This window comes from Tetrahymena thermophila (assembly GCF_000189635.1).
Source record: "Tetrahymena thermophila SB210 genomic scaffold scf_8254776, whole genome shotgun sequence".
NCBI classification, from domain to species: Eukaryota; Ciliophora; class Oligohymenophorea; order Hymenostomatida; family Tetrahymenidae; genus Tetrahymena; species Tetrahymena thermophila.
In genome coordinates, this window is record NW_002476534.1 from 783,123 (window position 1) to 800,900 (window position 17,778).

At 24.0% G+C, this 17,778-nt stretch overlaps 4 protein-coding genes across 4 annotated transcripts; 3 read left to right on the forward strand and 1 right to left on the reverse strand. All coding sequences in view use genetic code 6, as the record gives it.

Annotated features, from left to right (window-relative positions):
- Positions 1-1,007: 1,007 nt before the first annotated feature.
- On the forward strand, positions 1,008-1,258 carry TTHERM_00156720 (hypothetical protein; the record flags this gene model as incomplete). Its single annotated transcript, XM_001009699.2, has 2 exons — positions 1,008-1,075; positions 1,144-1,258. The coding sequence occupies 2 exons, from the start codon at positions 1,008-1,010 to the stop codon at positions 1,256-1,258; spliced, it is 183 nt and encodes a 60-aa protein (XP_001009699.2).
- A 264-nt stretch (positions 1,259-1,522) lies between these two features.
- On the forward strand, positions 1,523-2,023 carry TTHERM_000156699 (hypothetical protein; the record flags this gene model as incomplete). Its single annotated transcript, XM_012796052.1, has 1 exon — positions 1,523-2,023. The coding sequence occupies one exon, from the start codon at positions 1,523-1,525 to the stop codon at positions 2,021-2,023; it is 501 nt and encodes a 166-aa protein (XP_012651506.1).
- A 568-nt stretch (positions 2,024-2,591) lies between these two features.
- TTHERM_00156700 (SPFH domain/band 7 family protein) lies at positions 2,592-4,206 on the forward strand (the record flags this gene model as incomplete). Its single annotated transcript, XM_001009697.3, has 7 exons — positions 2,592-2,613; positions 2,702-2,808; positions 2,903-3,084; positions 3,152-3,248; positions 3,591-3,869; positions 3,929-4,081; positions 4,129-4,206. 7 exons carry the CDS (start codon positions 2,592-2,594, stop codon positions 4,204-4,206), a joined length of 918 nt encoding a protein of 305 aa, XP_001009697.2.
- A 1,075-nt stretch (positions 4,207-5,281) lies between these two features.
- Positions 5,282-16,462, reverse strand: TTHERM_00156690 (EGF-like domain protein; the record flags this gene model as incomplete). Its single annotated transcript, XM_001009696.2, has 26 exons — positions 5,282-5,595; positions 5,758-6,675; positions 6,965-7,690; positions 7,788-8,246; positions 8,297-8,767; positions 9,124-9,593; positions 9,651-10,083; positions 10,131-10,388; positions 10,446-10,562; positions 10,623-10,700; positions 10,955-11,833; positions 12,400-12,540; positions 12,594-12,761; positions 12,817-12,996; positions 13,055-13,219; positions 13,280-13,531; positions 13,584-13,739; positions 13,795-13,992; positions 14,134-14,478; positions 14,546-14,800; positions 14,905-15,048; positions 15,111-15,434; positions 15,541-15,876; positions 15,980-16,087; positions 16,197-16,346; positions 16,396-16,462. The coding sequence occupies 26 exons, from the start codon at positions 16,460-16,462 to the stop codon at positions 5,282-5,284; spliced, it is 8,112 nt and encodes a 2,703-aa protein (XP_001009696.2).
- Between the last annotated feature and the right edge of the window lie 1,316 nt (positions 16,463-17,778).

Consider the following 17,778-nt stretch of genomic DNA (forward strand, 5'->3'; position numbering starts at 1 on the left):
TTTTGTCTTTTTTAATTTATCTTTTAATCTTTTTCTTTTTTATTCTTTTTATGAGAGATGAAACCGAGCTTATTCTCAATGCTGATCTTTCTTAGAGGAGGCCTAGTTTTCTTTTAAAAAATACTAATTATAAATTAAATCTACTAAGAGAGAATTCGATTATTTGTATAATCTAAAGAGAATTTAATTTTAGAGTTTTTTTGAAATTGCCAAATCTTAAAAAAGATTATTTTTGTGACAAAGATAAAATAAGTAAAGGCGAATGTTTTTAATGAGTGCTTATTTTAAAAACTTGGTGTTGAAGGTCCTGCTTCGTTTAATGTGAGTTTTTATCATTAGCCATGATTAACTCAAAACAATAAGAAGGCTTATGGATTATTTACGAATTTAAAAACTTTTCATTTGCTTTTACTTTATTTTATTTTGAAACTTAGTTTAATTTTTTGTTTTAAGGTTTTTTTCTTTTATCAATTTATTATAAGGAAAACAAAGTTAATTTTTTTATTTATTTGATAAAATTGATTAAGTTTTTCTCCTTTACAAAAATTAATTTTCCCACTATTTAATTAAATTTAAATTTTGAAAAATTCTGACAAAAAAGAAATAGATTTAATTAAAAAATTATATTTTTTAATTTTACTTCATGTGGGAAAAAATTAATTAAATAAAGATAAATAAATTATTATTTACCCACTTATTCTTTTAATATTACTAAAGCTATTTGAAGTGTCATGAAATTTAATTAAGAAATAAACTGTTAGATAATTTTCTTATTTATTGGAATGGAAACTTTTTGATGACCGTTAACAAAGATAAAAAAATTGTATAATAATTTTTAATCAAAGAATAAGAAAAAGTTTGATTAAATGATAATCATATCTATGCGTAAAGTCTATTTCAAAATGGATGTAAATCTAATCAAGCTGGAAGGAGAAAGTTTCTTATGCTAAGTTTTTAATCGAATATTTTTAGTATTATGATGCTTAATGTTGATCATACCGATTTAAATGTAGCAATACATTTTCATCGCTTAATCTATTGGATTAGCCACCCAGGATTAAGCACCATGTGATATGTTAACTCATAATACTTTAAATCGCTTGATAATCATGTTAAAATGATTTTTCAGAAAGCAAAAAAAAGAATCAATATCAACAAGGCAAGAGAGGAAATACATCTAATTTTGACTGAAGCTTTTGCTAGGTATTCTTGTGAGAAGAGAGAAGTTCTTGAGCTAGTTTTTACCTAGACTTATTGAGTAATAGAGAGATAAGTGGATCATAAATTAAATTGCTTTTCTAAATGGACTAGCCACCCATATTAAAGCCTATGAGAAATGAATTTATCTATTACTCTTTAGTCCTTGTCCTTTATCGCAAGATAAAGGCCATATAAATAATCAATCAAGAATGGAACTCGATGGTCACAGAAACCCAAATTATCATTCATAGACATTTGCTTATGATGTCAGAAGTGGAGAGTTAATGTGCTAGTTTTTAAAATCATTGAAGAATATGTGCAGATGCCTATCATGTAAAATTATGCTTTATTGTATTGGACTAGCCACCCAACATAAAGCTTGAGAAAGCTCTGCACAGAATGCTTTGATGATAAATGCACCAACATGCATGGATATAATAATAAAGCCCGTTTATTATTAGAATCTAGCTCGCTTCAGTACAATATGCAAAACCTAATCAAACAAAATAAAATCTTTCAAATCAAAATAAAAACAACCAATAAAAAAATGAATTTAAAATTTATCAAAAAATAAGAAATGAGGAATAATTTTTTTAATTAGAAACTAACTTAAAGATTTGATGAGGAAATTAATTTTTACTAATTTAATGAAAAAATATTTTAAAATTGTTTATTAATCAATAATTTATTGTCAAAACATCTTAAAAAAATATTAAAAATCTATAAAAATAAAAAAAACTATAAAAAAATTAAAATATATTTAAAACACCATAAAAAAATAAAAAAACCTTTAAAAAATGAATAAAAAAATTAAAAAATTTGAAAAGAAGAATAAATAAAAACAAATCAACCTACTAAAAACAGAAAATTAAAATAGTTACGCAAGAAGGATATTCCAAATTTTTAATTTATAAATTTTAGTTTGTTTTAGAAAGGAATTATTTTACTTTTTTTAATTTATAAATGAAAGAACTAAATATCTATAATATGTCTTGCTTTGCTGCTACCATGCCTACTACAAATTTTGTTTTAGAAGAATCTTGTTTATTATTTTAAATAAAAATATTTGAAAAGCGAGTGAATATTTATTTTTTAGTTAGAAAATATATATTGAAATATAAAATCTTATTTATGTATAATGAATTTTTAATATTTTAGTTTTTTGTAGAATAATAAATAATTCTAATGGGTTTTATATGATAGCCTTTAAAGATATCTTAGTTTTTAAATTTAATTAGATAAGATTGGGGGGAGTTAAGAAGGTAAAAAATAAATAAATAAACAAACAAACAAACAAACAGAATAACAATCAAATAAATTAATTAATAAGAAATACTTAGTTATAAAATAATTAATTGAAATAACATAGATATAGAAGGATTTTATTTAAAATGGAATTCGGTGTAATATTAGGTAATTTATAAACATATTAAAAGAAATAGTTTAAAAGCAGATAGATTGATTCGTAGCTAACAATTTTTTATTCTATAATATAAAATAGGGTGTGTTATAACAACTTTAATTTGTTTAATTTTTGTTATTATTTGTTCATTTTCCTCTCTGCAAGTAAATGAATATGGTTTAGATTATAGCTCTATTTCTAAGACTGTAATATTATTATTCTTTATAAAATTTTCAAGGCCTCTTAAAGGACTTTTACTCTTTGATTTTTGTAGTTTAACTTATATATGTATGATTAAAGATTAGCTAAACTCCTTTTGAAGCAGGTGTTCACTTTTTAGGTATTGGACATCATTTCCTTGTATTCCCAAAAACAGTTATCAATATCGAATTCAGTAATGAGCGTGGAGCAAGTGCTGGTATGATTATGGGAAGAACTTAAGATGGTCTTTAAGTTAACTTAGAAATATCATTTTAATACAAGTAAAATATCTCATAAAAATTAATAAAGTTTAATCTATTTATTAAATAATTTCTATTTTAAATAAAGACTTCTCGTAAAGGACCTCTATAACCTCTACACAAGATTTGGTTTAAAATATGAACAAGTATTTGTATATTAATCTATTGATATCCTGTAGGAAATGGTAAGGTTTTATTTCATTTTGAAAAGAAGATATACTTCTATTACAACAACGATTAAATAAAAATAAAATAACAACAAATGAAAAAATGAATATCAATTATTTAGTTTGTTTGTTTGTTAATTAGTTAGTTATTACAGCAAGATACAATCAATTAATTTAAGAAATCTTATTAAGATTTTTCAAATCAAAAACGATTTTCTTAAAATTAAGATTTTCCAAAACACTTTCTAAAAAGCAAACAAATAAAGATGGAGATAATTTAAAACTCATTAAGAATATTTGAATTTTATTTATTTGAACTTACTGTTTTAAAATGTTAAAGATCAAAATAAAATTAATTAGGCTACTAAATACACAGCATCAGATTTTTTCACAGATAGATTTAACATAGGAACTGAAATGTAAAATAAACTGAATGAATATTTCTAAAAAGAATTCTGCTCTATTGTAGAATTTTTCTAACTGAGAAAAGTTGATTTACCAGATAAATTCGAACATTCAATTTAGGAAACAGAAGTTTAAAAGCAATCAATTTCAAAAGCCTAAGCTCAAAAGTAAAAAATAGAAGTTGAACTCTCTACTAAATTAATGGAAGCGGAATATCAAGCCACTGTAGTTAAAGTAAATAATTTTTACTTTATAAAAATATATAATTAAATCTAACTAAACTTATATTTTAGAATCTTGCAAAGGGTGATGCCTAATCAATTAAATATGATGGTGAATCTAAAGCTAGAGCCTTCTAAGAAGTTCAAGACGCTTATGGTCTGTAATATAAGCACATTAAGGATGATCTCTAATTTGACAACCTTTCTCTTACAAAGTACATGAAAGTAAATAAAATAATATTGAAATTCCTTAATATTTAATATTTTTTTAGTCTAAAATTATTAGAGAATACGAAGGAAATGAACTTATCATTAACCTTGATTAAACTGATGCTGGAAGCAAGAAGTGATGAAACTAAAACAAAGTTTTATTATTGATTATTTTCAGTAAATTATTAATTATGAAAGCAGACTTTATCAATTTTCTAGAAAATCTCATTGTAAATATATACATACATATATTATATGTGTTTAGAAATAAACTCATAAATAATTCTAAGCTTGTAATATTTGTACAAATATTATATATACAAAATTATTTTTTAATAAATGTTAAAAACTTATTTATTTATTTATCTTTAAAATTATGTAAAAATAAATGATCATATTTCTAAAAAAATTAATGCTTTATTTAACTAAAAAACTAATAAATATTTACAAATTGTGTTTAATACATAATTAAATTGAATTAAAAGGAATATTTTTATTAAAGAATATCTACTTATTTTAGAAATTATTATATCTACAATTTAATAAATAAATGATTTAATAAAACAATTAATATAAAAAAATAAAAATATATTCTTAATAATAATTGAGGGAGATAAAAAAAATAAATAAAGAAATTTTTTTGGTTAAAAAAGATTATTAATGTGTAAATATGCTTTTATCAAAACAGAATAATTAATTAATGAGATTTAATATTTTTGAATAAAAATTATGTAAAAATGATCATATTTCAAAAAAAATTATATTTAATAAATGCTTTATTTAACTAAAAAATTAATAAATATTCATAAATTGTGTTTAACACATAATTAAATTGAATTAAAAAGAATATTTTTATTAAAGAATATCTACTTATTTTAGAAATTATTATATCTATCTACAATTTAATAAATAAATAGTTAAATAAAACAATTAATATAATATAAAAAATAAATAGATAAAAATATATTCTTAATAATAATTGAATTATATAAACAAATAATGAAAATAAATTTCTTTGGCTAAAAAATTGAGTAAGGTGTAATTAATTAATTAATGAGAGTTTGTATTTTTGAATTAAGAGTAAGCTATAATAAAAATGTTTAAAATATCTAGAAAATGAATCAAGTACAAATATAGATAGATGTATTTATTTTTTGTTTTTGAGAGGAATATAAAATATTGAATGATATAAAATAGATTGAATAATTCAATCAATCATACTTATTTATCATCAATGAATTATATAAATTTTTATTCTTATATTTATTTCAGTCTTTTTTAGATATTGTCAATGTGAACTTAAATTTTTTCTTTCTTGAGTTCATCAAGAGTGATAATTTTACCTGAGAAAAAGCCTCTTACTTAGACCAAATTTCTGATATACTTGACTTTAATAGACAAAGCCATAAATATCATGTCCAAAATGAGTATGTCCAACAAAAATCCTGTAAAAAATGTAGAGAGCCAGGTTGGCATAATTTGATTTGTAAGATTATCTGCGATCTTTGTGAATCCAACGTAATAACCAACTTTTGGGATTTTAATTAAAATTAATTGAAAATAATTAAAAAAATACAAATAAATGCCAAATTTCAACATCTATTGATCAAATTTTAATAGTAAATTATTAAATTTATTTTGATATAATTTAAATTAAAAATAAAAATTTTATAAATATTAATTTATTTTACTTAATTCTATGAAGAAAATTAAAAAAAATGGTAGCCATTTCTTGAAGTATACAGTTTCTTTGAATACAGTAAAGAAGTGAACAAGACCTGTCATGTAGTTTAGTACCGAAGATATTAGTACTCCACAAATACCTACTACAGGTATTGCAGAAGCTCCAAGGTTTTAGATATCATCACTCTAAAACAATAGTGCTTCGAAAAAGGCTTACTAAGCTATAGTTAAGAAGAAAAGCATTAATCTTATTTCTCTTGGATTTAAAATATCGTTGATGAATAGGATGGAATATAGAGGATGTAGAGCCTTATAATCTTCCTTAAGAATGTCTTTATCCTTTTTAAATATCAGTAGAATAAGCATTAAAACAAGCAAGAGAATTATATTTGATATGCTAAACATAAACCCGAAATTAGATAAAATTCTTTAAAAGAAGGACTTCTATGAAACATTTTAGAATTAATTAGATAATTCCCCAAGCTCTTTAATAGTTATATAGCCAAATGTAGAGCATTAGCAGATATAGTAGAAGGCATTATTCTAATTCTGTAGAGTACACAATTTATTATCTTCATATTATTAACTAGTCTAATTATACACAGCACACACTGCATTTTCACCCAGAGATACAGCTGTCTTCTACAAGTAAGCTAAATAGTTAGAACCTGATTGCGATTGGAAATTTGTGCTTATTTGGTTATTAGTTACATTTACGATACCAATTTTTAGAACTGAAGAATAGATAAGCTGAGAACTTTCTATGAATGGGTTTGTGTTTGTATATTCAATTTATGTCAATGAAATGCTATTTATATTCTATTAGCTCAAGTATTTCTATAAATCACTTAAAAAATTTGAACTAAAATCAACAAGAGAAACAGTGTTTGACTTTGAAGTTTGTAAATTTCTATCTTATTCTTCTTCTTTTTTATTATAATAAAAATGAAAAATTATTTTAATTATAAATAAATCATTTAAATTAATCTTGTTATCTATCTTTATACAATCAATAAAAGTAATCAAAGCATTTTTTGTGAATAAAATAAACTTTTATTTTTTTAATTTGAATTTATCTCATTCAAATTAATAAAATTTAATTCTTGATTTATCTTGAAGTTTCTTAAAAATATTTTAGTTTATTATGAAAATCAATTTAGAAATTTTAATAATTTTCAATTTGTTAATTGAAATAGATTTATTGATTGAATTTACTTGAATTGTTATCTTGTGAGGATTCTTCTAATAGCCTAACAAGTTGACTTAGATTATACTTCATTAGGTTTTATATGTTACTTATCTGGTAGTTGTTTATAGAAATTTTAGAACCTCCTGATTTTCCAAAATAGTGACCATCGTCTTAAGGAAGAGAATATAGTGCTTAGTTCGCAATCAAATTGTCTATGATAGCATTACCATCTTGGTTATAGAACTAAGCATCTTACATACCTTTATCTATAATTTAATTGTAATTATTACCGATAAGTAGTAAATCGGAATGGACATAGTCTTATTCACCACCATATAAATATTCTTTAAGAAGATAATTTTGTCTGTAAGAATATTAGCAAATTTATAAATATCCCATCAAACCATCCAAAGCAACTGGCAAAGCATTGCTACTCACTGAACCAAGCTACAATAATGATCTAAAATTTTACCTCAAACTATTAATTGTAGTTCTATTAAATGCATCTGTAAGGGAAGTTAGTGAATCTAGAGATGTAGCATATTCGTATGAATTTGTAGAATCTACTCCGTACCTTTCTAATTCACTCAGTATTTTAAAATTTACATTCTAAATCTATGCTAGTTCATCTGAAGTGTATTAGCAGTATTACCCAGAATATTTTGAATTGCAATTGCATTATATCTAGCTAGAAATAATCATGCATTTGCCGTTACCACTACAGTTGTCTTATGCGGTACAAGTTGAATCATCTAATTAAAATATAAATTAGAAATTCATCTCAAAATCAGTTAAATTAAATAAATAAATAATTAAAAGCTCTTATTAATAAATGAATCCTTTATTTACTTGTAATATTTTGGTATAATAACTGCTGTTTGTTGAAGTTTGATGATATACTATTTATAGCATCTTAAGTTGCATAATTGAAAGAAAGAGCAGCTGATTAGATATCTAAGACAGAAGTAAACTTTTGAGACATTATATATTAAGTAATGTTTGCTATTGACATTTTATTTTGTTAAACATAAATTTATGTCACAGGCACGATTGAAAAATCTTATGTAAAAATGTTAAGTTAAATAGTGTAAATTTGGTCTTAACTCTGCAGAGGAAATACAAAAGATTTAGAAATGTCAGATTAGCTATACCCACTTAGAATTTGAATGTTGTTGGCAGTGTTTATTGAAGATAAACCAACCAAAGTATATTAATAAGTTTTATTCATGTACGAAGGCCAACCCAAAGTTTTGAACTAAAATACGGTTGTCAAGTAGTAGCCTTTAGTTGGTGTAACAAAAAGTTAAACTAATTATTAAAATTAAATTATTATTTTTGCTTTTTAAAAAATAAATTACTAATCGGATTTTGCATTGTAGCTATTTAAATAGTAGCAACATATTAAGAATTATTAATGGTAGCTTGCAATTAAATTTTATAAACTTTATTGCTAATCAAATTAGCTCCTTTTATTACTAAGGTAGATTGATTTTAAGTAACCCCATAGAAGAACTGAGTAGAGACTGTACTAGTTTCTTCAGGGAGAGTCCATAAATACGACTAAACTTGATATATTTAATCTATGACAGAGAAAAGTTTGTAGTCATTTACAAATCCATATACACCTGAAGTGTTTTCTTGCTAAATGGAAACACTAGGTATTGAATTGTAATAACAAGTCCAAGTTGAGCTATCTTTAGAGGTGTTTGGGACGTCACAAGTAGGTGAACAAGTGCCATTAAATAAGTATAAATTTGGAGCACAAGCAGTACACTATTTTAAGCAAGGAACACACACACTTTAATTGTTTATCACTCCCAACTAAAATCCTTTAGTAAATATTAAAATATTAATTTAAATTAATAAATATAACATAAATTCAGGTAATTAGTTGTATTTTAGTTATGATTTATACAATCTATTTATTTACTTATTGAATATCCTCATTAATTAAGGAATTTTTCAAAAAATAAAAATATTTCAGCATTTAGATAACATTTTTTTGAAAAAAAATTAATTTTGTAAATTGTCTTTAATTGATGAGAATACACAGACAGTATTTATTTATTTACGTTTAAGAGGAAAGATTAAATTTTTTCATAAAAAATTGATAAAAGATGATTTGAAATTATTTTTTATCAAAAAATAGATCAAAATAGGTTAAAAAAATGTTTTTCTTGATTACCTGGATCACAAGTTGGTTTACATACATTATAGAAGTCATGAACATGATAGAGAAGGTTACCAGAACAGGTCATGCAGTCAGTTGGAAGAGAGCTTTAACATGTAGAGCAGGACTGATGGCATTAGCTACATATTTAAATGCTTTCGTAATAATCTTTAAAATAACCTGCTGGACAATCCTATCTGCATTCGAAGTATGTCTGTTTATTAATTGAAAATAAATTCTAAGGACAATAAGATACACACATGTTAGCCACATAATCTATAGAGGAGTATAAAGAAGGGCATGATTGTTGGCAGCTTTGTGTTATAGGATTTCTTAATGATCCTTAAGGGCATTGATCAACACACCCAAGACCATTTATAAATGAATTTGGATTTGCACATTATACACAACTTGTGACACCATCTTGATTGACTTAACATTTTTTGCAGCTTCCTAAACAAGGAAGACCACACTAAGTTTTAGCACTGTATTTTTAAATGAATTTTATTAGTTTTTTAGAATTCAAAAATGTTTGTTTTTACCTGTTTTGTGGGATTGCGCAAAAATAACCAGGCATAGCAGTGCATTAAGAAGAGCACCCTGCTATTTTACCTTAATTTGAACCAGCATCACATGTTTCTTTTCCTCCAATTTTGTAGTTAATAATTGAAGAATCTCCACAAATTGTGTTGCACAATGAGCTTTTTCCTTAATCATTCGTACAGCTCCAACCAGATTCAATTTAGCATTAGGAATTGCAACCGTCATAGTTAGCGTTATTTCCATCATCACACTATTCATTTGCATCTCTAAATCCATCTCCACACACAGCTAACTTGCATCCTCCATAATTATTACTAAAGTAATTTAAGCTTTTGTCACATTAGCTGCATTAATAATTTAAAATATCTTATAGATTATTTGAAGCTACAGAAGCAGCTGACGGATTACATTGTAAACAACCCAATGGACAAGCTATATTAAAAAAGTTAGAAAAAATAAAAACTATTATAATAAATTACTTTAGCATACTCTAATAGGCTACTAATTATTAGCATAGTAAGATTTTACTGTAGTTATTCCTAAGGAATTTAATTCGCTTTAGGAACATGATTTTAAACATAATTAAAAAGAGTTTCCTTTCAAACTTGCATCATTAAGGTAAGGAGATTTAATGATATTTGGATCTTAATATATAAGTGGAAAGATTAATGTGCCATCTTTACAGCCAGTGCATTTATTAGGATCGTCTTAGCACGAGGAACAAAGTGAACTACAAGCTTAAAATCAATAAACATAAATTAAAAATTAAAAAAAAAAAAAGTAAAATATTTTACTAAAGCAAGTTTGAGTGTTTTAATTAACATTACTGTTAGCAGGACAGGTATTGACACAAATTTATTTGCTAAATTATATGCCTCCAACCGTTAGAGTATGAGGAGTAATCATAATATCTTAATTTTTTAATTTTTAAAATGAATTAATGAAATTTTTTAAATAAGTTTTAAATTTACATTTAAAGCTGCTATTTTGATTACAAGTTAAGCAATGGTTGGATTGGTACTAGCATGTCTTACAGTTTGAGCTGCATTCTTTCAAAAATTTTTTTTAATTAAATAGAATGTTTGTTTAACTGAATTAATTTTATTAAAATTATAACAAAAAAAAATAAAATAAAAATTTAAAAAAAAAGAACACAAAAACTAGCTTGATTTTAAATATATTTTTGTATTGGTGAATTATTTAAATAAAAAATCAATTTTATTTTTTGAATGAAATGTAAAAAAAGATAAAAAGGCTATAAGAAAAAAAGAAATATTTATGAAAAATAATAAAGGAAATTTACAATAGCATTTATCTCCTAAAGTGATATCAGTTTTAGAGTAGTATCCATCAGGGCACTTATTGACACATATTGTAGCACCTTATTAATTTTAAAGATAGTAAGAGGGCATACATTAAATACAATTGTTTCCATATTAGTCATATAACTTGCAATTTGTAATAGGGATACATTAAAAATTTCCTGACTAAGTTTATTTTGCATACCCTGTGGGGCATTGTTAGTAGCATAATCCCGTGCGATAATCTAAAAAGTATCCGATTTTACACATCGAACACATCTTTGAAGTACAAAAACCGTTTTAAATAGTAAGGCACTAGCTTGCTCTTATGCAATTATCTTTGTCTTATATATCTTACTCGCTATAAAAACAGGAGTTTTGAGAATTCTAATTCTTCAAAGGAACATACTTTATAGACGGTGATTTATCAAAGCAATACTATCTACAAATATTGTTTTCATCTAGAAAGTAACCTGGTTAACAACTTAAGCAAGCAGTATATGAAGAACATGTTAAACAATTTGTGTTACATTGCAAGCAAATACCAATATAATAAGTATCAGAATACAAATAATATCCATCTTAGCAAGTAAGTGCATAAATTATGTACGTCAAAGCGTTTTATTTACATGTTTTTGCATTATATAAAGAACCTTTATTACAAATTTCACATTTATTATAATAATAATATACTGGTGTACAATCATCATCATCAGGATAACTACATCCCAATGGGACATAAATTGTATATATTTAAGGTGATAAAAAATAACTATCACTACATGTATCGCAATTATACACAAAAAAAGAGTCTGTTACACATGTTTTGCAATTAGGATTAATTACTGTAAAACTGCCGTCTTATGGCTATACATAACAATCTAAATTTTAAAAGTAAAAAGTGATATTAATAATTAAAAATTTAATTTGAAAAAAGAAGATAGATTATAAAATTTCTTATTTATAAAAATATATTTTTCATTTTTAATTACTTTTTTATTTTAAATTTTCTAATTATTCTATTTGTTTTCCAACATTTTAAATGCTTAGCTTTTTGTTTTTTTCAAAAACACAAATATAATTTATGATAAAAAATAAAATCAGTTTTCTAAGTAAGTAAAAAAATTAATATATTTAATAATTTCATATTATTGAATAACTACTATTTTAAATTAAAATTGATTGGTAACAAAAAATTTTTGGAATTTTAGGTTTAATTTTTTTAACTGTGAATAAAAATATCAAAATAAAATTTAAAAATAAATTAATTTTTTTATTCTTCTTTTGACCTTTAAAATTTTAATTTGAGTAAGTCGATTTAAAACAAAAATATTGGTAATAAATATATTTTATTTTTATTGAAAGCAAATATGAAATTTTATCTACTTTAATATTCTAAAAATATAATTTTTAAACAAAATATTAATATTAATAATAATATAATTACATGTGCAAACAGAACCGTTTGAAATATACCCGGGAGCACATATGCACCTTCCTGTAGGAGGATCTAATGCATAATTATTTGCTGAATCACATATTAAACATTAGCTTGAATTAGCACATGTTATACAATTACTGGTACATACTACATTTTCATATTAAAATTATTAATTTATAATAAATAAAAATATTTTTTACATTAGCAGATATTGTTAATATCTGGTATGTATCCTGAATTGCAACTAGACTGGCAAAGAGTATATCCTGTATATGTATCATATTATAAATAGTATTTAGCTGAAGGAGTGTTAACACAGGCTTAGCATTAATATAATGAAGTACATTAAGTACATTTTGGATCACATTCTGTTTTATAATATACCCATTTTAAAGATAACATAAATTAAAATTTGTATTTTACATATGCAAGAATTTCCTGAGGGGTAGAAGCCTGTGTAGCATGTATTCACGCAAGTTATTTATAATGGACAACCCTAAGTAGTGCAGCTAGGGTTTCTATAAAATTATTGAAGATATTGTGAACCAGGGCAAGTTGTGCAAGTGTACTAATCAGAGCAAGTATAACAGACTGAATTACACTCTATATAATGCAAATAATTTTTAAAATGATCTAAAATAGATCGAAATAAAATATTTACAATAGCAATTTGAGTTTGAAATGTTATCTTTATAGTATCCGACATCGCATGAGTAAACACATTTATTTTATTTTGGGTCTGGATAGTGTTAAAGTAGTAAGCCATTTGCGCAAACAATACATTGAGTTGGATAATTCTGGCAAGTCAGGCAAGAAGAATCACACTCTATATTTTAAAGTTGTTTATTTTATTGCTAAATATAAACTAATTAGATTAAAATGTTACTTAAGCAAATATTTGTATTTATTTGAGTGTAATATCCGTTACTAAAATCACATGTGTAAACACATTGATTAGTGGAAGGTAGAAGGTACATTATATCAAAACAACTCGTGCAAGTTGTATTGTTATTTATGCAGTTTTAGCAAGGAAATTCACATGGATAGCATTTACCATCCTATCCTTTATAATATTCGTCGATACAAGTTGAGCAAATTTATGTGGCATCCGAACAAGTTTTGCAAGTACTATAACATTCTATCAATAATCTTTATTAAATTTATGATTTATATTTTATTTTATAAATTACATTAGCACACACTACTCTTCCCATCAATTGACATTTACTTATAATATCCTGCTGGACACGTAGCAATACATGTGTTTTAATACAAACTTTGAGCACTTGGGCATTTAATGCAATTAGAAGGACTGTCTTAGCATAATAAGCATGATGTACTGCATTCTTTTTATAAAGTAAAAAATAGTAAAAATAAGTTTATTCACTTTTATTTATTTACATTCACAAGTTGGAACTCTCTGCAAAGTATTATTAATTGTAAAATTTCTATAGCTCATAAAATAACCATTGGCTAAATTGCAGCTTTAAGAACATTAGAAAGTCTGCAATAAATTTATTGTTAAAATATTAGGGCTTTTACACGAAGTACAGTTTGTTGCTAAGCTACTAGAGCAACTGTAACAGGTATTGTCGCAAGCTAATAATTAAAATTAATTTTCATTACAATTTAATTATTTTATAGTCATAAAATGATTTTTTTTTTAAGAATAGAATATCACTTACAACACATTTTGAACAGGAATTTAATTGAAAATTTATTTGATAATAAATAATTTACGCTTGCACGAACCTGAAGTAGGATCCTAATAGCTTGTAATTTGACAATTTTATGTACATATTTGAATAGGATTATTATTTGCATCAACTGAAGTCTATAAGAATAAATTTCCTAAGCAAGATAGACAGTTATTTGCTGAACCACTACATTGATAGCAGCTAGAGCTACATGGCTAGCAATAGTTGTTAGCATCTCGATAAGTTGTAATTGGGTTGTTGCAACTATTTTTACATGTATACTTCCCTGGTATAGTTGGACTTATCAAATCTATAAATTAGCTTTTATTTGCACAACTAGTACAATTATATGATTAACCAAAGCATGAACTACATTCATGATTGCATTCTTTAATTAAATTAAAGAAATATAATTTTTAATCAACACTCATCTAAAATTAATAATGTTAATTTACATTAGCAAACGTTGTTTGTATCAACATATTCTCCTGAGGAGCAAGTTTTTTAACAGCTATTTTTATCTAGAACATAAGGATAAAAGCAGAGAGTACAGCTGGTTGCCGAACCAAAACAATCTTTACAAGAGCTATCACATTTTGAGCAGCTACCACTATTCAAGTAATATCCTAACTAACAGCTAGAACACACAATAACATTTGATCCATTTCTTTGGCATTAGTTACAGTTAGGAACACCAAGATCTGAACAGCCTTTTTTTTATTTAAAATACATCTTGCTAAATAATAATAAAATTTGCGATCTATCATTTTAATTTATAAAATAAATTTTATTCTAACTATTATTAAAATCTTACTTTGACATTGTTAACCAGTTTGAAGCTTGTTTATAGGACATTTTGACAAACATAATCCACCTTAAATATCAAGGAGAAGAGATGGTTGACAACTAGTGCAGAACTATGAGCTATCTTTGCAAGTTAAGCAAGAATTTGAGCACTCTAAAATTTTAAAATAAAAAAATTATAAAAGTAAATTTGATGAAATACATATTTAATTTTACTTAAGTATTATTAGGAAGTCTTGTCAAAATAGTAACCATCAACAGATGTGCCTTATTAAACGCACTAAGACTAGGAACTGGAGGCTATTAACAGAGTAAATCCTGATTAACAAGAAGTGCATTATTAGCTGTTGAAACATTAATTGCAGTTACTACTACAACTATCACAGGTGTTTGTTTGTTAATTTTAAAAATATCCTGTATTACATGTGCTTTAGCATATTCCAAAATTTTACCCAGAAATCATCTACAAAAATTTGTCTTTATAGCATGAAGTGCAGTAGTATGCGTTATTAACACAGCTTAAGCAACTTGAATTGCATGCTAATTTATTAAATAAAAATAATATTTAACTTCTAATACTTTTTATTATATGTAACAAGGTATGTATTATGTATGATTGTAAGGTTTTTAATTCTTAAAATTTTACGTTAACATGTCTGATTTTAGTCTACATATGAAGTAAGAGGATTGTTGCAAAGTGTTTAACAAGTGTATTCTCCTTAAAAAGCAGGGTTTAAATTCAAATCAAGGTACAAAGTTTTAGACTAACAAGAAGTACAATTCGTTGCTGTTTTTGAACAAGTTTAGCAAGTAGTAGAGCATTAAACACATGAAGCTCCAATCTAAACATACCCTGGAGTATTTGCATCACATGGTGATAAACAACTTAAACCGTTATTAGAGAGAGTAAAATTTGCTGCACATTGTTAACATTTCGAGTAGTCCGAAGAATATTATTAGCAGTTATTTATAACCTAATAACCTTTTTTAATTAATTAGTTAAAATTCATATTGTTTTTTATTATTAAAATTTTCCTTTAATTTAGATAGAAATTTATAAAAAGAATGAAGCAAATAAATTTTACATTATAAGGAATTTTAAGAAAGTTAATAATTATTCAAACATGTTGAGCAACTAACTATGCTATTAGAATATGTGCATTTCCAGCAGTTTGCTATTGATGAACTGCAAGCTTTATTTAAATATTTATTTATTGTATATTTAAAATAATTATTATGCATAAAATATTATGGAGAGCTAAACTTTTTGTATTAATTAAGACAGATAAATTAATCAATTACATATGCAGGAAGTTTTATCACTATACTAATAGTCTTCGCATGATTTTACACATAGTTTTTATAGTTAAACCAAATAATCATTTTCACATTAAATACATAACTATGGATTATTTGGGTCGAGTGTTTTACAATTTTAGATCTAAGAATATACTTTTTATAAAAAAAATTATACAAATATATATCCAAAAATAGATATTACCCTGCTAAATCAATAGTGCTCCTATTGAATAGATCAGCAAAATATATTTATTTCTTTTTATTATCATTTTAGCTTACTTTCGCCTATAATATTATAACCTTTTAAACCAGTTTTATAAATGCTTTTTAAAAATTGTAGAGGTATTTTGATAAGAAATTATAAATATTATCCCAATTTTTTATTAAAAAAAATTAATTCATAATTCTTTAGATTCTATCTTACAAATCAAAAAAAATAATTAAAAACTGTAAATTCCAAATAAAATAAAAATATGTAGTAATAACAATAATAATTAACAAATCATTAAAAGTCGATTTAATAAAAAGTATTCAATTTAAGACGCAGACACAAAAAATTTAATTTAAAGAAACGATATCATTTTATATCAAACAAAAAAACTTTCAAAATATTTATTTTTACAACTTTTATATTTTCATTAGATTTATAATTATTTGATTGTTATTTATTTTATTTTTACCTTTTTTATCCAAAACATTATTAAAAATAAATAAAAAAAGTTAACCATAAATTAATTTACAATTTTATTTTAGCAGAGGTGACTGAAAATAATTTTTTAGTAAAAAAATCCTTGAAAAAGTAAAAAAATTGATTTTGGTTTATTATTTTTAACCTTTTTTATTTTCGTTATGTTATTTTTACAAAAATAGAATAAAAATAAATGTTGAAAAGTATTCAATTTTTAATCGATAAATTATAAATTAATCAATTTTAATCAACAAATTTATGAAAAAATCTAATTTAATTGAATCATGAAAAAAATACAAGTTGAAATAAATCAATTTAATCAAAATTATATTTTTTTCTATTTTATGACATATGCCTGATCTATATTGAAAAACGATTAAAACTTTTTTTTATAGGATATATTGTTTAAGTTAAATCATATAATAAAATACTCTTCGATCTTTGTTTTTTATTCAAAATTTAAATATTACAAATAATTTACGAATAAACATGTTTATTAAGAATTAGAGTTCTATTTTACTCTAAATCCTTAAATAACTTAATGCTAAATCATAAAATATAGAAAAGTTGATAATTCATTTACATAATTGGAAAAAAACAGATAATTAAATATGTAAAATAGACAGATAGATAGATAGATAAAATAGATAGGTAGATATTTAAAAAAAAATGCAATAGAGGTTTAAAGCTATTTTTGGTTTTAAGTCAAAATAGAATGCAATCAATCATGTTTTTAAAATTATTTTCACTAAGATGATTAAAAATGATATTTGCAAATAGAATAAACTAGATTTTTAGTAAGAAATTCATATGTAATAGATTGAGTGATTTATATTTATTTTTTAAATATTGAGTGTAAAATCTAATTTAAATGATTGAAATTATCACCTGAATTAT